The 21,404-nt window shown below is 39.6% G+C and overlaps 1 protein-coding gene across 4 annotated transcripts in view; it reads right to left on the bottom strand.

Annotated features, from left to right (window-relative positions):
• LOC141008953 (stromal membrane-associated protein 1-like) overlaps positions 1 to 21,392 on the bottom strand; it is a 100,923-nt gene extending 79,531 nt beyond the window's left edge. The window contains exons 1-4 of one of the 4 annotated variants that reach the window (XM_073481327.1): positions 21,363 to 21,392; positions 19,306 to 19,448; positions 4,819 to 4,952; positions 2,046 to 2,131 (exon numbers count right to left, since the gene is read on the bottom strand). In XM_073481327.1, coding sequence (XP_073337428.1) covers positions 2,046 to 2,131; positions 4,819 to 4,952; positions 19,306 to 19,423 — 338 coding nt within the window. In that variant the 5' untranslated portion in view covers positions 19,424 to 19,448; positions 21,363 to 21,392. Of the gene's footprint in view, positions 1 to 2,045; positions 2,132 to 4,818; positions 4,953 to 19,305; positions 19,733 to 21,362 lie in introns of those variants that run through there. The other 3 variants (XM_073481329.1, XM_073481328.1, XM_073481330.1) reach the window with 3 other exon arrangements.
• Positions 21,393 to 21,404: the final 12 nt, after the last annotated feature.

Raw genomic sequence — 21,404 nt, 5'->3', positions numbered from 1 at the left:
GAGAAGATTGTTGATCGTGAAGACAGGATACAGCAAGCTGAAGAAAGGTTCAATTATCGTCTCCTTTCCAGCAACACACTTCTAGCAAAGATATCTCCACTGCACAGCTTCTCACCACAACACTACCGCTCTCTGTCAGAGTGGATGAAAGAGCGTAAACATGGAGATTGCACAGCAGTAGTCTCTCATGTGAAAAGACAAAACAGACGTTACCTGAAAGTAACCTCAGTTCTACAGAATAAGCTGATATAAGAGGACTGTCATCAATCCCTTGTGTTGTATATGATTTTTTTTTAAAACAGAATAGCATTCTTGTCAGAGTTTAAGATATAAAGATAAGGTTAAAAATGCAAATACAAAAATGTATTATTCAAGATTTTTTCATTAAGAACCCATAATAGTCAAACACAAAAGCACATTCATCAATACACACGCACACACACACGTAGGAGTTGAGAACAATATAGCAAATATGGCAGGGGACTCAGACTCCATTTTTGCATTTACATACATAAGCACAGTAAGTAGCAGGGCCACAGTGATGTGTGAATATGAACAGAGAAAACCACACACATACAGGCGGTAGCTCCTCTAATCCTGGGTCTGTTATCTGCTGTTTTCAGCCAGCGGCGCTGCTGTCAGAACGACTAATGGACTTCAAAAGAGTGAAGAATGATGACCACCCGCACAAATGGGCCTGCCAGATACAAGATAGGGTATTAGAGCAGCATTTCAAACAGGGAGATTATTTATTTCAGTCTGCTGGTGGAAATATGAACATATGCTGCTGTGTTAACCACACAGCTGTCTTGTCTTGTATCGAGGAAAAGGGCAAACTGGAAAAGTGCTGTTCCATCGCGGTATACACAGACACTGCTAGGGGTGTCCTGTTCGAATGTGTGGAATGACGTTGATGTAGCAACTCTGTCACTTCTCATTTGGTGCTAGAAACAATTGGGGATGTGCAGACAAAGCTGAGGTTTAATGATGATAATGAGTCAGATTTGATTCTCATTATTTCTCAGAAAAAAGACCCATTGCAGGAGCAATTTCATGTAAGTTAAACTAAGTAATATGCTGATAAACTGGATACGCCAAGTACAGGATGATAGTGTCATAATATTACAGCGCTAACTCGCTTATCACAGCTTACTAACAACCCGGTTGTTCAGTATTTTCATTTAAAAGAACAATCTGCATTTTTATTGTCTTTTTTGCAAAAGTTACAAAAGGTTTCAAACACTTTTTTTCGGTCAGTGCTGATGTCTCAACTGTTGCCTCAGTGTCGCTGATGTTTCAACAACAAACACTCCTTGATCTTGACAAAACACCCCAAAAGCCCTCTAACCCTAACCCTGACCCTTACACTTTCCCTAACCTAACATTTTGATTCTGATGGCAGTGTGATGTTCCACAAAGTTCCATCAACAGGGCACGAGGATGACTTTGATGATCGTTCTGATACTTTGAAAAAAATGAAAATGATATGAATCATATGCTATGGCTTTAACAACCATCAAGATCTCAATTGAAGTGAATACCTGGAGATTTTGGCGCAACTAGTCGGACAGCGCTGTCAACATAAAAAAAAAAAAAAAAAAAAATAGGGAATATCTTTGGAAGACTGCTGTTCATCCCTCCAATATGCTATACTGAAGCTGTTCTCGAGGCTCATGGTGAAACAAAACACCTTCTTATGGGTGACAAATGAAAGGAATGTTATACAACTTATGTTGTTTTTTTCCTCTTAAATGTCACCCATCTGTATGTGACGACTATGGGGACTTAAGTAATTCTTATGCAAATGTCGGGTACATTGCGAGTTTGTATGCAAATATAGGGCAACATATATATGGTGATGCAGGAACATGTTACTTTTTATACAAATGTATGGTGACATGCAGTTTGATGTAGTGTTAGATCAGCAGTTTATATTCAAGTGTTTTTTTACACCTATGTATGGAGGCGTGAATTATGACAAAACTGAGTTTTCATGTAAATGAAGTTGGGACTGAATAACAAACAGAAAGCAGGCAGAAGGATACTGGTCTGTCTGTGGCCGTCTGAAGCTCTCCGGTAGGTGGGCTTCATACAGCTGTTTGGCCCTGCGGTTGCCCATGTCCACCATACTCTGTAAGGAATGAAGGAAGGAATGAAGGAAGGAAGGAAGAAAGAAAGAAAGAAAAAAAGAAAAAAGAAAGAAAGAAATAAAGAAATAAAGAAAGAGAAAAAAAAGTGGAGTTAATACTTGCAAAGTAATCAGTAAAAAGCCTTTAAGTAGGTGTCGAACACACACAGAAAGTTCTTTCATTCATCACATTTGCATTCAACTCAATTCGCCCACCAACTCCTTCCCATGCACGTTCACACACATACAAACACACAGAGTGAAAGACACACTGGCCGTATGTGTCAAGGCTAAATTAAGAGGAGGGTGATAAATGGGGTGATGATAGGAGAAGTGGAGGAGATGGAGTCGGAATAATCAGCCATCCAGAATTAATTAGTCATTGAAAACAGTGATTAACATTCAGAGTGAGAGCCTTTCTACTCACACTCTGCTGATGGATAGGCACTGCCTTGAAGATACACACATACACCGTCTTTGCCAGAGTACACGCATACACACACACACATACACACACCGAACAATTGGATATATTAACGACTGGATGATTAAATAAATTGCTGGCACGCTCAGGTGAGTTTCATAGACACACACACACACACACACCAATTCTCCTGACTTATTGTGTGTAATTGAATCAATGTGACATGCTACTTACCCAAAAAACACACCTATACACAGTCTAATTACTGTTCTCTATATTCCCTAAGCCTGGCTGTGTGTTTCCACCCATGTTGCTGAACTTGTCTATGCATGTCTACAACCCACCGTGTATGTGAAAGTACTGGAATGCATACTAAATACTGCATTTCTGTGGCAGTGTGTGTGTGTGTCACCTTGAACATGACATAGCTTTGTCCCAACATGGGTTCACTCAGCAATCCCTGTTAGAGTTACATTTTTACAGGAAAAAAAAGCAAATCAATTTTAATTTGTGGGTATTTTCAAATTGAGTTATTTTGCCTGCATGTCTACAGGTGAATATCTGTATACAGTATGAGTGACAAGGAGCGGCAATAAGGATTGCCTTATTGCCTAGGGCAAGTAAAATGCTGTGTGGAGCAAGTAAATCTAGCAACTCAACTTCCTGAAGAGTTGTAATAAGTCAAGTAATTAAAAAATTAATTAAACATCGTTTATTTGTTGCACTGAAGATTGAGCCAGCTAAGGAGTGAGCCATCTCATTTTCTTCTCATCTCTGCAGGGAGTTGTATATGAGCCGTACCAATCGGGCGGTCAGAAGAAAATGGCGGTGGACAAAGACAAGTAGGAAGTGAAGCTCAAGCAAATATTTCAAACGTCCTGGAAACATGAATTATTCTCGATATGCAAGAACGTTTGTCGCTTTGCATCTATTACATACTGGGATGTTTTCATTCTGATTTATTTACTTAAACTTGCAACAGACAATCTTTTTGCGTTTAACTTATCATCTTGAACTAATTGCACAATGTAATGGCTTTAGAAAAATGACGCCATCACCTTAAAGATTGGTTCCCTATAACCTTAGCATTCACTGTGCTATTTTTTTGTTTTGTCCTGAAAAAATGAAGGTTGAATCACAGCACAAAGGAAGCGCATTTTTCATTGCACAACCAAAACAGGGAGAGACACTGTTTTCCCTGGTCAATATCCCCAGGTAACGGTGGAACATGGAGGAGGCAAAGAAGGAGAGCTACGGTGTTGTTCCCTGACTTCTTTCTACTAGATCAGTAAGTGACAAAAGCTTTCTACTTATTAATACAACCAGGTGTTTAACTCTGCCCTTTAGATCACTGAGATCTATGTTTCTAGTTCAAACTGGGATTGTTATGATTGGATTTTGCTTTGGACATTAGCCAGGTTGCTAGCTTTAGCCATGTTGCTAATGCTGTCTTTGTCTTTTGAATTTTCTTAGTTTAATTTCCATTTGGGATGAATATATTTTAAGATTCCCATCATGCTTTGGGTCATGTAAGTAGCCCTTTGCCTTAGAAAGTCATGGTGCATTTACTACTCTTGTTCCCATATCTGCCATTATTGTACAGACAGTAATGACTTGGATTACTTTAGGTACTTAAGAAAAACATATACTGTAAATCTGATAGTTATAGGGCAAAATCTTACATTATATGCTAGAAGGCTTGTCTTTCGTCTTGTGTTTTTTAGTGAGTCATCATTAGAAAGAGTTCCACTGATTCCAGCAGTATGTGTATGACTTCTGTGTGTTTGGATTTGACTGTGAGAGCAAAGGGTGCGATTTCTGACAAAAATTGGGTCAATCTGGTTCAAAGGGCTTAAAGAAAACTCCACAGAACGTACACAGTGTTGCTCCAGTGATTTTTAAAAGCCAACTCTAATACTTTGTTTGACTTTTTCTGCTGCATAACATAAAAACTAAATAATGTTTGAGAGCATCTGTGAGAACATTTGAATTTTGAGGGAGCAAAAGGCCCACACAGAGAATCATAGATATAAATAATAGATACAATCAATATAATAATTTTTATGTGTGCCCCCCTGAGTTCAAACTCACAAAAGCAAACTGAGCAACAGTACTGAGAGGCAGTGAGAACAGTACTAACATGTGGACTGTCATTTATGGTGGCTTTTCCTTTAATAATCAAGTTGTCACAGTATTCCCATGCTGGTATGAGAGGTTTTTTGTGATAAAGGTGTGTATCTCTGGCCCTGGTTGTGTGTGTTTATACCTGGATCTGCTCAGGTGTCCACTGGTCCAGATTGACAGATTTGACCCTGGAGATGTGGACACCCAGGTTGCGGTGGATGCCGGCACAGCGGATACACATGAACACCCCGAGGTTCCATGATGCCCATCGAGGACCTAAAATAAGAAAGAAAGAGAAAGAAAGAGTTCTGCTTCAAAGCTGCACTGCTAAAGTTTTAATGTAAAGGTCCTGTTGTGTTATCAGTAGTACTCCATCAGGCAATGTAGATTCACCCTTTCAATTCTCTTTCAATTAAAATCAAAATATACTCTCTGAACCCTCTTCATCCCGACACAGTCCTAAAAATAAAATTCAAAAGGTAACTCTCAACACTTGATGCCACAAAGTGTGAAGTTGAAGAACAGTGTTCACATATAGTCAGAACTCTGCAGTCAGTATGAGAACCACAGCTACATAGATAAAGAGAGTCCCATCCACAGAAACTCAGCTCAGAAGCCAGAGCTTGGACAAGCTGTTTGACTGACAAGGCATTTCTGGGAAGTACAGCAGCATGCTGACAGACAGTATCGGAGTTGAACAGAAACTCAGGAAGTTAATATGAAAAGATAAAATAGTACCAGCACAAACATTCAACGCCTTTACTTACTTTGGTGAAGTTGTCTCACTTGAAAAACTGACACAGGCAAAATGTACACACTTCAACTTTAGGTTACCCTGAAACAGTTTGAAGACGTTCTTATCAACATTGCTCAGGAAGTAATATCCCAAATCCCTTCAATGCATCTTAATGGGATTTCACAAAGGAGCAGAGCGCCAGTTGTATTATAGATATCATCTGATTATAGTTTGTGTGGTTTAAGAAATATTCTTCTCTATGAAAGTGCAAGCCTGCACTATCAGTATTAGTCATTTTCAGGCAAATGAAAATATGTACATAAATGATTTTTGACATTAAATGTACAAGGTCTACAGAATGGCTGCATTTAATCAACTCTAAATAAGACTGCTGATTTTTTTTTTTCCATGGTTACAGACTTAGTATTCTACAGTTGTTTCAAATTTGTTCTTTTAAAATGCAGGAGAAATATTCAATTCATGTGCTTTTATTGCATGTATTCTCAATTACTTTCATTTAGTGATTAATAGCTTTAATTAAAGGTCACTATAATTAAAAACCTGTTTCTAATAGGAGGGAGACTCCAAAAACAGGCCCGTTAGTTCAATGAAAGCTGCTTTGAGTTTAATAAGCTGAGTTTCAAACGCTTTGATTAGCTCGAGGGTCATACAATTTGTCTATGCATGGAGCCTAATCCTCAAAAAACAGAATTAAAACAAATAACAGTGCCACAATATCCATTACATGTTGTAGCATGACAGGCAGCTACGGCTCCAAACTGATTCTTTCCTAGTGCAGTAAAGAGTTTAATGGTGCAGTTGTATCTTTGCTTGCCAGACAGAGGCCACTGCAAAAATAACCAACATGAGGGTTACATAAAAGCCCTGGCAGAGAACTAGAGCAGGGCCATGAGCTTGCTGCACAGAACCAGAAGATGTGAAGAACCTCCAGGCTGAACCAGACAAGACTTTGATTCCTGTTGACACACAATCGTGCAATGCCTGTTGAGAGGAGGGATGGAAATTTGGAATTCTCCCACAAGCAACTTGCCTATAAGGGTCAGTTGGGTCTGAAGTTTTGAAGTCCTGCTGAATTTGCTGATATTTTGAAAAATACATTCAGTATCTTAAAAAAAAAAATCTAACCTTTGCCTTGTTAACACAACATACTAAATAACCTAAAAACTGACCACTAGCTGTCTGATTTTACATGTTTCTTTATCATACTTTCTCCTGGGACATACGGCTTTAAAAGGGCCATCATAGTCAGTCAGATCAGAAGTACTTGTTGGATGGTTAAATAATTTGGGAAATCCCCTCGCCCCATACCTTTATAAGGTCAAAATAGGCAAGTCTGTGTCCAGCTATTTAACTATAAAGCAAGGAATGTCTGTCTGTCTGTGGTTCGCATATCTCGAGAACCATTTATCCGGTCTACTTCAAACTTGGCAGGTTTGTTGCTGAGGAAACGCTTATGTTGAGCAGTGGTCAGTGTATAGAGTAGAAGTGCATGTGTGTCCCATGTGCGCTTTCTACATGCAAGTCTACAGCTGTCCATCGCCATCCTAGAGTATGATCAAGGCTTAGCTAATCCCGCTTTAACACCCCCTTCGCACCATAACTGGCCAACTGTACAAAGGTCACAAAGTAGTCAGGGAATCAACTTTTGTCTCTAGCGCTCTCTTTTCATTCTTGGCACTATTATATCTGTCACTTTTAATGTAAACAACCAAGTGCAACGCGATGAACGTTGCTCATGAGAGACTTCTGAAAATGTGCACCGCTATAGACGATATCACATGTCCCTCTCTCTCTACGATGGCTGGCTTTTCACTCCGCCTTTTAGTGTGGTGGCTGAGATCAGGTATAAACATACTTGATTTCTGATGTAGCGAGACAACACGTACAAGCTGCTTCCTTTCTAGTATAACTCAGTCTTTAGGCATGATACCAGGTATGTAGAAATCAAGTGCAGATTTAAGATTCCCATTTTAAGGCTAGTCCCCTAAAAACATCAAGAAGTCAGTTTTCAACCAATCATGCAGCTAACAATATCTAGCTAGCTCCAGCTGATAAAATCAGCCAGGGACATTTTCATTTCAGCAGATAAAATTGACAGTCGCTGGCAAAAAATGAGAGCCCTGCTTTTGTCTACCTCTATCTGAAATCAAGGATCCCTTTTTTAAGAAATAACAAAGAATTTTGCAAAATTTTTATCACTGTAAACTGCACATGTGCAGTACACATTAGAAAGCTTAAGAGGCATATCAAACTCTTACAACAGAGAGTGGGACTTAAATGATCAAATGTACCATCTCCAACCATAAACACGACTATCAAATACCAAAGTCACTAGACATCACTAGATGACATCATTGGCTAATTTGTAGATCTTTGACGTCATCACATATTTACATGTCATATATGAAGCTGTGCCAACTCCAAAATTGAAAACGGGGTTTCAGAAGCTGTAAAACAATCTGACATGCACTTTGTTTGAAGCAAACTAATGCCATTAAACTCACTGAAACCAAGACTGTTAACCCACTCATGCATATATTTGAAAACTCTATAAAGGATCTTGTTTGAGCAAAGTAGCTGAGATGAAGTAAGGCTGAAAGCCTCTAGAAAGCTGTGATCTAAATTCAATATTGGCCATATATAAAGTGGCACAAAACATCCCTTGCTTTGCCAAACCTCCATGGAGATGAAAAGGAGATGGCACGGAAATGACAGTCAAATCATTTTAATGGGCGAATGGCTGCAGTCCCTCAATGCCATCGCTGGCTCTAACCCTCTCCAGAGCATGAAACTTACTATCTGTCAATTTGACGATTGAAAGCGACTTTGAACACAGCGAGTGCAAAGGATCAACTTTTATGGATCCAGGCTTCATAGTGGTGCTGCAGTGGGGACGGTTAGATGGCAGCGGGAATGCACGCAGTCTAGTGGGCATGCCGGTCTCGGGTAAGAGCATCAGTGTGTTAATGCAGTGGCACTAATGCGCTAGACGGCCTAAAGGAGCATTAAGGCAGGGATGACTGAGTGTTAAGCCTAAATCAAGCAGCTCATCCATTGTAAGCTGGACTCTATCTGTATGGATTGGACCTCACTTTGGTCTGCTCTTAGATAACCTCTTTCAAAACAAACGCATGGCAGTCCTCGCTGATTTCTCATCTACATGCAGCGACATATCGCACGTGTGTGCATGCAGTGGCTGGAAATCAATTTTTGGTGCAGATCATCCAGATCATACTGAAATTATCATAACAGCAGATTTTCATAATGGAGTCTCATTCTGGCTTCTGAGTATTTCTATTACTGCGAGAAAATCAAAGGAGCAGTTCAGCACAATTTGGCTGTATTTAGGAAAGTGAATGGCTCACAAAAAGTACTCTATCGCAGAGAGACATGTGCTTTAATGTGTGTCTTTCATGCTAAACTGCGCTGTATTCTTTCAACCATCCAATCACATTTCTCTCTGGGATGAGGGGCAGCCAGCACTGATGCACTTTGATGCTCTGACTGGTGAGGGCCAGTGTCTGTAGATGATGACAAGCAATCACTCTGACTCACTTCGTGTAATCTGATTACTCCCCCTTTTGCGGCAACCAGACTTCATACAGTGTAAATGGAGGTTCAAGTTTCCTTTATTCCTTTAGTATTATGTGCATGGAAACTCTGTTACTCAGCCACAGTTCAACCATTAGCTAACAAGACTTTGACGCTCCAATTTCACTTCTTTTTTTTCTTTTTTTAAGTTGAGGCTGGTACAAAAACACCACAGCATATTTTTTTAAGAGCTCAGCGGGTCAATTTAACTGAAGGCCAATGCATCAGCTGAAAAATGTATCCGTCGGTTTTAGGACTAGGGTTGCAAATAATTATTTTCATCCTCGATTAATCTGCCAATTATGTTTTAGAGTAACTGAGTTGTTTGATCTGTAAAATGTCAGAAAATGATGAAAAATGTTGATTAGTGTTTCCCAAAGCCTCATAATACGTCCACAAGTCTTGTTTTGTCTACAAACCAAGCAAATTCAGTTTACTGTCACAGAGCCAAGAATAGACCCCATCAACTTTTGGTGTGAATCCAGATAATCAACATTCATCGGGCATATTTAAGTGGTTGGAATCTATGAGGGAGTACAATTTGATGTGGAAATAGCTTGACAAGAACAACATCAATCTTACGGGTGTTGAATGTGAAAAATAAGGACCATGCCCTTCAAATTTTAAGACAGATTCATAGTTTCATGCAGGGTATCCGTGCTACAGACAACCGGCCTATCAGCTCTCTCTATCCCAGAGACACTCTGGCTGCGAAGAGCGACTCTGGACAAGGAGTACAACCCAAAAGGAGCAGCAGCCGGCAGGTCAGGTTGGTGTGTTTACTTGGAAAACTACAGGTAACAATCCACTGTATTCACAAAAATACAATGCCACCAAGCAGACCAATCACAGTCGTGCAGCGACGTGCAGTTACATTCCTGGGGAGGTGAACGTCGAGCTACAGTGTAGCAGAAGCATAAATCAAGTGGTAGCAGGGGGTCTAAACTGGGGATAACTTGGGTGAGCAACACAAGTATCACCCAGTTATCTATGCTTGCATAACACGCACTTTGGTGTAATGTTAAAGTTTTGTGGCAGATGCAGTATAACAACATTTGTTTAAAAGAGGAGCCTTGGCTGTGGAGGGTAACAGCCACTGTGATTATGAGTGCTGACCTACTGCACTGGTCTGTATCTATTAACCTACTGATTGCTGCATGGTCTGTTTGCATGCTGTCCGACTGTAAATCAGCCGCTGTTAACCTATTGTTAAACAATAACCACTGTTTGCAGCATCCATCCGAAATGAGTGGTTTACAATCTTTTCCCAAACTTAAAATGACCTTCCCTGAGTCTTCAAATGAATGAATAAATGCAACGGATGCATATGATTACAATGAACTGAATATTCAATAGATAAGCAATCGCGTTGGTTCTGAAGCATTAGTATCTGTTCATCTGTGTCTCATGTGGATAATTCAGATTCAATAACAGTTTTATTATGCTATTCATCTTTACACTTGCTCTGCATTGAAGTTTGGACAAAAATAGACGGCTGAATTGAGATCTCTCAGTAGACATGAGCCCTGCAGTCCAAACACACACACAGAGAGAATAGAAACACACCAATGCTACTTTATAGACTGCTGACCTGATTAGACACAAATGAGTTCTTCTCATTCTCTCTCTCTCACTCACACACACACACACACACACACACACACACACACACACACACACACACACACTGCCAAGCACTTTAGTGCAGGTAAATTAGAGCATATCCTGCACACACGAGTATTTTCAAATGAACATGACATCACAGACACACACAAGTTAATAAATATGCACACAAACACAAATACACATTGTTACCTTCACGCATACAAACAGAAACACAGCGAGACAAACAAACAGAGTCATCCCAGCTAAGAGACACACAGACAGATACACACACCCTGGAGCCTCAATGACTGACAGCGAAGGGGGGAGGGGGTCCAGCCGAGCATGAAATTAAAGCCCCAATTGTCAACCTGAGGACAGGACTACGACTGACGGGTCTGTGTGTGTGCGTACACGTGTGGGTCGGCCACCACAGATAGCAGGTGTTATGTTCTTCCATAGAGATCAATCTGTGATTAGGCATGGGACGATATGAAAATTTCATGATTATCCAGACCAACATAATTGCGATTCACGATATCATCATGATAATCATCAAAATATCTGTAAAAATTAAAATTAAAAATTAAAATAGAATTATCACATTTTCATAAATCATAAGGTCTTCCTGGACAAATAAAGGAAAAATAAATGTTGGTAAAATCATCTCCCTGTTGTATACATGCTGATGGCTGTTCAGACATTGTGTGAAAATGCTCCGTGGCAGCAAATCAGGAAGAAAACGAAAAATCTGATTCCACTGATTTAATTCCTGCAAGCCTATTTGATCAATATTTGTCAGCGAGAACAGAAATCTGTGACAAAACTCTTATTCCTTCAGGGACAGAGTAAAGATACAAAGTTGAAAGCTTTAAGGCTTTAAAAATCAGACTTTGTCTGACTTGACTCATACAAATCCTGCAGGACCAATAATACTGTGACCTATCTGCTCTGAACCAGAAATCTATTCTCTCTACTCTTACAGCAACCTTTCTCCCTTTTCATTTGGATCATCTTTTGTCCTCATTTTTAGCCTAATTGCTCTCTAGCTTTTATATCCTTTTTTTATTTCGTTTTAATGTCTTCTTGTAAAACACCTTGAAAACTCAGCATTACCAGAGCTCTCTATATGTTATTAATTACTTCTTTAAATTATGTTTGGCTGTGTGAAAGCAATTTACTTCTTCTACTTTTTACCTCCAGGACAAAAGAAACAATGGCTAACATTACTGCGTACAGTAGAGGCTGAATGCTGCCACAGGCAAGAAAATAAGCCATCGCTGCAATGCTGAAATTCAGTGGTATTCTCCTTTAAAGAGGGTTAACAGCCTCCATTTCCTAATTAATAAAATGTCCTCTTAGCGAGTCATCGGAAGGCTGCCAAATTGTTCAGCCCAGGCTGGAGGAGCGAGGAGAATGAGAGAGTGAGGAGCAGGATGCTGAGGGGGAAATAAAGCAGCGCTGTGCTGCTCCCTGCTGGTCCATTACTGTGAGTCAGTGTCAGCAGTAATGAGGGAGGAGTGGACAGACTGCTTCTATGAGAAGGAATGTTTTCCTCTCCATGCAGCAGTTCCCTCTTTATTATTACAAGAGGAAAGCCTACTAAAAACTCGTCATCTGCTCATATTGTCTGCTCTTAAACGAATGCAGGAGCGTTATGGTGCAGACAGTCTATAAATCACGGCAGATGGATACTACATAAAACCATTATCAGAGGTAATAAAGACTGAATCAGCCAGAGGGATATACACAGGGAGGGAAACCAGAGAATTGAAATAACAACTTTAAGTCTGCAATCTGGCATGTGGCTTGCTTCATTGTGTTTCCTATAGGAAAGAGATTCATTATACCGGAGCATCGGCAAGCCCGCCAGCCACAAGATTTAGGATCTTTTAAATTCAGCCAACAGACAGCAAAGATAATGGGCGAAGGGATAAAGTGAAGATAGGATTCCATCTGCTGGTGACAGAGGGCAGTGTAGTGGGTGTGTTGACATTCAAAAGCAGTGTTGTTGAACTATTTTTAGAATTGATTCATTGTCGACCATTGTTGATACAAACAACAAAAATGTTTTAAACATTCTTAAGCCAATACAAAATCAACACCGACATAAACTACATGCTCCAAAATGATCATACAGTTGAATCAACACCTCTCTAAAACTGTTTAAACATAAACTGAACCTTATCACCTTCTTGAGGGGAGTTTTTATTGCATGAGACTGGTTTATTTTGGCTAAGTGTACCCAACAAACTGGAAACTAATGTAGAGCTAAACAGCATTGAAGAAACCCAAAATACCCGTCACTGTTTGTTTTATCTCATCAATACTGGGAAAATCTATTCAGCCTGAACAGCTTGGTCATTTAGAGGAAAGTTAGGAGTCTTTAGCACCAGATGACAGAGGTGTACAGGGCAATTTCCTCTTCTCATTGTGCCAAATCAGCCATCTTTTTCTCAACAAACCAGCCTCACATTAAGAGTCAAATATAATGACTCCAATGTTATTAGTTTGGTTTCATTCAAAAGATTTCTACACCAATTACTGTGTAAAAAAAATGTATTGTAAAAACATAAAAATATATAAAAATGTAAAAATATATTGGGATTATTTTTTAAACTTTCGTTAACGACGGTTATTATAAAGTGGTACCAATAACTTCACTTAAAAACTGATGGAAACACATTACAATGCTATAACGTGTTATCATGTATAACGTTTTAAAGTGGCTTTAGATTAATCGGTTCTGAATCTGCATCCAGAGAGAGATGTCAGACCGTTATCACTTATATTGTTGCAGTATAATGGCCATTAGGTGTTGAGTCAGAACACTGAAGTATATGTCTTTGTTCACCAGTTTGATTTATGGCCAACATTAGCTGACACTCAATCAATAACAACACATCCGTTCTTGGAAGTCTTCTGACGGAAAGCTGCCCTTGAAACTATTAATGCTTCAACACAGAAATAAAGCTTGCATTCTATCGCTCACATTTGTAATATTTGCACTAAACTTGCTTGACAGTCAGAAACAAACACAACTTATGTGACATTAAGCCAAATCAGCCACTACACCCTTTATATGCAGGCAGAGCTGTGGCTTCTAACTGATGACTGTCTCCTTCTGCGGACACTGCAAGGCTAACCTGTCCTTCACACCTTTAAAATGTATATAATTCCAGATGTGTGTGTGTGTGTGTGTGTGTGTGTGTGTGTGTGTGTGTGTGTGTGTGTGTGTGTGTGCGTGTGTGTGTGTGTGTGTGTGTGTATGCAAGCTTCTGGGTCCAAATTAGTGCGAGTGTGTGTGGGCCGGTGCCAGTATTTTATGTGTGACAGCAGAGAGGTACCAAGGACAGGTCGTCAAAGCGCTGAGTGCCCTGCAGGCGTTTGCCAAGATCTGCTGTGCCAGCGCAGAGGAGAGCATGTGCCAACTCCGAGCACCCCCAGCCACAAATCATAACGCTGACACACTGCCAGCCACTCTGTGTGTGTGTGTGTGTTCATGCTTGTGCGTTTGAGTCACATTGGTGAAAGGATTGTGTTAAAAACAAAATTATAGTCTGGACTCTAAGTAGTGGATGGACTGAGAAGCCAAGGAGGACAGAAAAATGGGATTGCAATCAATAAGGGCTCCATATCTCTCGTTCTCTACCGCTCCCTCTCTCTCTCCGTCACACACACACACACACACAGAAGATGTAGGGCAGTGTGTGTACACAGGAGACAGGAGTGAGAGTGGAATTACAGCTGAGAGGCTAAGGTGAGTCACCACACTGCAGTGGTCACAGCGGAGCTGCCACACCCAGACACACTGACTGCAGCAGGCAGTATGGAGGAGCGATCACGCCAAACCCTAAAACAAACTGATCAATCACAGCTGAGCTCTGTAATCTGAGTGTTCAATCAGCCACGCAGTAAATGCTTGTTTTAAAAATCGATAACAGCTAATGCACTGACTCCGCTGTGTATGGAGTGCAGTGCGTCCACTGGAGGGGTCCATGTTCAAGCTCCAAGAGAGACAATTTAACAAGTTGACAAACTCAAGTTCAGTTCTGAAAGTCTTGTGTATTTATCCTTGAAACAATGGGAGATGTTTTCCAGGATACTGACATTAACAAATGACATAAAGACGGTAACCCACATCAGCTCTGACATTTTCAGCCAAAAGCCAAAAGACATAAATAATACAAACTGAATGCCTATTAAATATCATTGATGAATCTGCTGGTTATTTTTCACATGTTATCAAATTCAAATTCAATCATCTGTCCTATAAAATGTTGGAAACTCGTGAAAAATGCACAACACCATTTCTGAGCCCAGGGTGTCTTCAAACGTCTTGTTGTTTGGACCAACAGTCCAAAGATTTTCTACTAAATTTTACACGAGAGGAAAAAGAAAATCCTCCCAAAGGAGAATCTGGAATTATAATAATGCTAATGTTTTAAAAGATTATCAAAATAGTGTATGTTGTGTGATTTAAACTGCTATTACATTATACGTATACTACATAATCATGTGTTTGGGAGATTACAGAGTACAAACTTAACTTGCTTCTGAAAAAGAATCAGGAAACAATAAAGTTTCTTGTTGTCGAGGTTGAAACTTTTCACTACAAAAAATATACAAAATATCTATAGAATCTATAGACGCATTCAGTTCAGTAATGATATTTACTGAAGTTTATATTTACTTATATTTATATTTTTCTCCTGTACATTTTGAAGTCTTAGGGGTATTTTACAAGAACAGCTCGACTTAATTCTGGCGGCTTTTTGCAGATAATGGTTCGGCTCATTCAAATAATATTCAACAGAAAATAAGTTCAACAAATAATTACCACCCTTCAGGGATTCAACAATAGTCCAAAAAAAGATAGAAATGTAATTTAATCGGCCACCGCTATCTGTGAATGTCATCTTTGGCTGGTAGCTGTCAACAAGGCAAAATACCAATGTTAAGCTCATATATCGGTGCTCCTCTAATTGCTACATGAGTTTACCTGATTGCTACGTAATAAGAGCTAATTAGTAAAGCATTAAATGAAAAGAGGAGTTCCCTGCTCCTGCTGGCTTTGGTTTTAAAGCCTTGTTCTTTTGTAGTCTTTCAAATAACAGCCACAAGATTGGGATTTCTTCATGATCCCAGACTTTTCACACTTTCTGATCCACAATAACTTGCTTGCATCTTAAACTTGCTCAGCACAGGAAAAACATGTAAACTGATATCAATTTTCAATCTTATGAGGCTTTTTCACAAGACATCTAGTTGTCTGGATAAAAATAGCTGTGACATAATGAACATGAGTCATAGGGCATGGCTGAACACTGCTGCTTTATGACTAACATAAGTAAACACGCCTCAGGCTGCAGGGTGCAGGGTGCAGTGTCACTGACTGATGCAGAAAACACAAATCTTTAGATCACGTTTTAATGCAGTTCGGTAAAAAAGGATTATTTACTTCATCAGCTGTTATAATCACTCATGGCGTGGATGAGAATCAGGAGTGACGGGACAGAATTAAAATTAAACTGTTGGGAGAATATTTATTAGTGTTCAGGAGATGGATGCTTGAGTTCCATAAATCAACTTTAGACTTGTCTTGAACTCAATCAGACCTTTTTCAAGACAGTTCTGGTTGTAATGTCGGATGTGTAACAGTTTGTTGATTCTGGTCAAACATTTATTTCTAAGTGTCTTAACTGGAAAGCAAACATCAGACTTGCCTGTTGTCAGACAGATCATGAGACATGTTGGCTGGGACTATTTTTTTATTTTTTTTAGCTAAAAATGACCAGGATTCAATATTTCCCGCTCAGCTTTAATACTTGACAGGGATTTACAGGTACAATGCTCCACAATAGCTGCAAATCAACTCACATGAGAACCATACGAACACTACTAACACTATTGATTCCATGCAAAGCAAAATACCTGACATTTAACAATGCAGCACAGCAAATACAGCCACTCTCTAACCCACCAGGTATCGAACAAAAGTGGTAGTAACAACATCGTCTTCCTCGGTGGAAGCAGTTTGCTCAACAACTGAGACATACAGTACAACTAGGAAACATGACAACTTACTTGTTGTCTCCAAAGATTTCAACCACATCTCATTGGTTTCCTCCTCCATTACATCACGCATGCAGTTGCTCAGGTGTAATGTAATGGAGTTGTTTTCAGGTGACGTGAGTACGGACTTACACGCGATAACAGGTGGTCATACAAACCATCTCCATGACTAGTGATGCACAATATATACTGAGCTGATAAATCTTTGGTCTGAGAATGGAAAATTGAAATGAAATATGAATATTGAAATATGAAACAGGCGTAGCACACTGTTGTAATGCATCAAACCGCTGTATCTGGGTAGAGCCACGCAGTGTAGAGAGAGTCAGCGATTTACCATTTTGAAGGTTTACCGTGGTGTGAAAATTGACATTATCGTACTTTGTTGATTTGATTATCTCAAGTCTTGAATTCTACTTTATAACTGTTATCGAAAATATATATATTTCAAGTTTATATCAAGTTTCATGTCTGTCAGGACAAAATATTTTGTTAAATTATAATTTAAAAAACGTTGTTTTCATTAATTTAAGGGTCAATTTAACTGAAAGTTAATAATAATTGTGTAAGTAAGACTTGTGTAAGTCTGTAACTCTCAGGTGTGCATAAGCTACAGGTTAGGATCTTGTAAAATAGTAAATATATTATCGATGAAAATCCATATTGTGCATCCCTAACCATGACACCTGTGTCACTCCATCTGCTGACAAAAGCCGTGAGATGTGGTTGAAAGCTTCAGAACAAACAAATAAGCCGCACCTTGTTGTGTGTTTTTTTGTTTGTATGTTGGTTTTGTCAAACTGTTGTTTCAGGTCAAGGTCAAGCATAAAAAGCTCAGCTGATATATGTGACACTAAGCCACTGAGAAAGACAGGCAGCTAAATGATCTGCAAGCCACTAGTGGGATTTTTTTTTCTTTAACGTTGACATTATTTCTGAAGACTTTATTTACAATAATACATGTAATGCATCTGTATGGCATGAAAGAAAAAACATTCCACTGTGTGCCTGTAGGGAGCAACAACACCAGGCTTGCGTCATTAAATGCTTTTTAGATTAACATCAAGATGTGAATTAAGAAGATAAGAAGAAAAGATGCAGCATCAGCAGCAGGCAGTGCAGTATCATGATATAACCTGATTCACTGGCTGAGGGAGGTCTGCTACTACAGATTGCAATGGTCAGATGGCAGCATCGGCATGGTGATGACGCAAAAGGCATTTAATCTCAGTCATAGGTAGCCCCGATACGAGCCGTTCACAGTCCACTCAAAACTCGGAATTTCATGCTTCCACACTTTTCGCCAAACGCAGACGTTTATGCAAAAGTCACGATTCTGTGACATTTTTTCACACTCTGTTATGCAAAACATTATGAAATTAATATGTACTTTTTAAATTGATACCGCTCACCACCGGGAATTATTTAGTGAAGGCACGCAAATTAAAAAAGTTCACGTCTTATTGGGATGCATTGCTGTTTGGTGTATTGGATGTATGCCGAATTGAAGACTGGTTCTTAAATATTTAAGGAGTCTCTTTGATTTAAGTGTATCTTAGAGTCTGTGCGAGGGAACATAAAACTTTCAGATTTATGAATGGAGTTTCGGGGGTGGTTATGCTCTGCATGAGGACATCGCGAGTCAGAGGTAAGGTGTTGGCTGCAGCTGCAGCGGACCGGCAGCATCTGATGCTGACGCGGGACATCCACAAAGGAATCGACACCTGTAATTTAATTTTCCCCACACGGGACACGCACGTTTTCCGCTCATTAATAAAACAGTCAAGGACATGACATCGATACTGTCGGGCAAAATCTGCGCCAAGATACCCGCACACACGCGCACACAATGCAAAACCGGAATTAATGGCCATCCCGATTTCAAAATAAAAGCGCCTAGCATGAATTTCGAAAACAAACTTTAAAAGCCAGGTGAGAATGAGTACAATATCCATGCCTTTACAGATAGTGAGAAAAACCCTACAATATCAACATCTCAATGGAAACGCTGAGCCCAACATTCCTCATCACAGATTTTATGTTTTATTAACATAAACAGTAACAATAATGTGAGTCAAAGTGTTAACTAAGTCACAACCTCATTTCAGTTTCGATTCATTGTACTTTAAATCAATAACATACAATTATGGGTGATTTCTTGTGGTATTTACTGCCTCACATATCTTCATTTGTTATTATTATCATTACTATTATTACAACTTTAAAAAGAGAGCTTGATGAGGATTTTACTTTGAAAGTGACAACGGAAGTAGTACATCTTTTGTGGTTAGACAAATGTCGGCTAACGTTATATATTCTGGCTTTATTCTGACAGGACCAGCAATAACTGGGTTTACTTTGACAACGTGAATACAAGTAATGAAGATAATCATAATATTAATCGGAATGACACACTTACAGGCCGCTAACGTAGGCTAACAGGGAGGGATGTACCTGAAGCGTAGTGACTCCCATCAGTCTACCGTCACAGTATGCTGCTAGCTTGATCGCACCCGTTAGCTGCCAACTTCCCACATCATTTCATCCCTTCACACACACGCACACGTCTCTGACACGCAGGTGAGATACAGATGAGGGGCTCACCTTTTGCCTCACAGTCGGCACAGTACTTGTTTTCGTCTTCTCTCAGCAGTTTAGACAGGATGGCCTGATGCTGCTCGTTCAGTTTCTGGGCTTTTTCTCTCTCCGACCGCGTTGTCATCTCGCCAAAAGTTTGGGATGCAGTCCTGCTTGTGTTGAGCCGATAAAAAAAACCACCGAGTGCTCAGCTTGTGTTAAACAGGGTGGGACATCCCCGTGTAGCCGCACTGTACCGCCTGTATTCAGCTAGCTTGCAACCTGCTAACAAGGTAATATGGATCTAAGACAGCATCAAGCCCTGCTGCCTTCAGTGACTGTCGGAATTTTTGGCTGCGGCACATGATTCAGAATCAGCTCTACTGGCCCAGTATGTTAAGGCACATAAGGAATTTGACTCGGGTTGCCAGTTTCTCTCAATTTACTTACACGCATATGTACAGTTAAGGCAAGGCAAGGCAAGGCAAATTTAAATTCTTGGCATAAAGATTACATTCAAAGACATGAAAAATTGCATTTAAAATACATTAAAATCATGTAGGAAGACATCAAGAAACAAAACATTAAAAGTTAATGTTAAGAAATAGGAAAGTAAGAGAAAATAGTATGGGTTTAAAAGATTTAGCAGCTAAATACACACAGAACACATTCTTCTAAAACAAGAACAGCAGACATAAACTGATAGCTAGTATGTTCAGGCATTCAGGTGAAAATAAAACACTATGAGCTGCTTCTGTATGATGTTTGTAATATCTTTGTGTCACTGGTCAGGCTGCTCCGCTCCTCCAAGTGCATAGAAATGAAATAAGGAGTGTTACTGGCGGAGGAGAGATAGGGGCCATGATAATGGTTGCAATCTTAGTCAGTAAACTGTATTAAATGACTATGGATGAGGAGGTTGTGAAAGCAGGCAATATGATATGGTTGTTTGCAGTAGTAATTTGTATTCAAGTTTTTTCAAAAAAGAAAGATCTGAGGTTCAACAGAAGCCTACAGACATACTGTAAACGCACTGAATCCCATTTAAAGTAATGGAGAATCCCAAAATTACACCAAAGGCCAGGCCATTTTTTTTATAGCAAGTCAGAGTTAAAGGCACATTTTAGTTTTAATTGGACTCACATTCATCCATTAGCAAGGCTCTTGCCTGGTTTTGCCCTCTGTGGTGGAGACCTCACAGAGTTATCTACCTGTGCGTCATGTACTCTACAGATGTCACTGCAGCCCATTCATGCAGTTACACAACTAAAAGAGGGTGAGAAACTCTGACACCTGGTGGACAGACGACATCATTACAGGTTGTCTAATCACCTGCTCAGTGTGTGTTTGTGTCTTTAATGCAACCATGTACTAGATGGCCCACGACCTGCAGTGTGTTGGAATGCTGTAAGTAACACACACATAAGCACAAACAAACACACATGAGTTGAATTAGCATCACTTATTGTTATGTATCTATTGGCTGACTTGTTTAATTTGATATTATCGATATGTGATGTATCAGCTATATGGAAATGTGCCTGTTTAACTAACTTAATAAAGGGTTGTGACACACTAGTGATCCCAGTGACCTATTTCAATTATTGATTCCTTTACCTAAGTATTTGAAAAACATAATTATAATCAATTATTACGGTACATTAAAAATACTGATATAATGGTCCACAGTTGCTGTCAAGAGAAGACCAGGACAGATATCACCAGCAAGCAACAACAGCGGAGAGACTGCTCCATGTCCAGCAGAACCTCCAGTGGTCAACTAAAGACAACAACGTACGTACACTCTGCTCACATTCAACTCAGAGATGAGATGAAAAAGTCTAATGTGCTTGTTTTTCTACAGGGCAGAAAGACAAAGAGACAGAGGAGCAGGATTCTCACCAAAGGTCAGACAGTCTTTCAGTGGACCACAGCCAGTTTTCATGTGAAATGTGATGATTACTGCATGATATGTAACCACACAGGATTGTATTTGCCAAGGTTAGATCACAGAGTGTGCAATTATTCCCAAAGCTCAATTAAAGAGTAACTTGATACACCCTGAAAATCTTGTTTTTGCTTACCTTCATGTCAGCTTCTCACCTGGCTGTCACTGTCCATCAGTC

Source organism: Pagrus major, chromosome 15 (genome assembly GCF_040436345.1).
Source record: "Pagrus major chromosome 15, Pma_NU_1.0".
Classification (NCBI taxonomy): Eukaryota; Metazoa; Chordata; class Actinopteri; order Spariformes; family Sparidae; genus Pagrus; species Pagrus major.
Note: the sequence above shows the minus strand (reverse complement) of the source record. Positions and strands in the feature narration are given on the sequence as shown.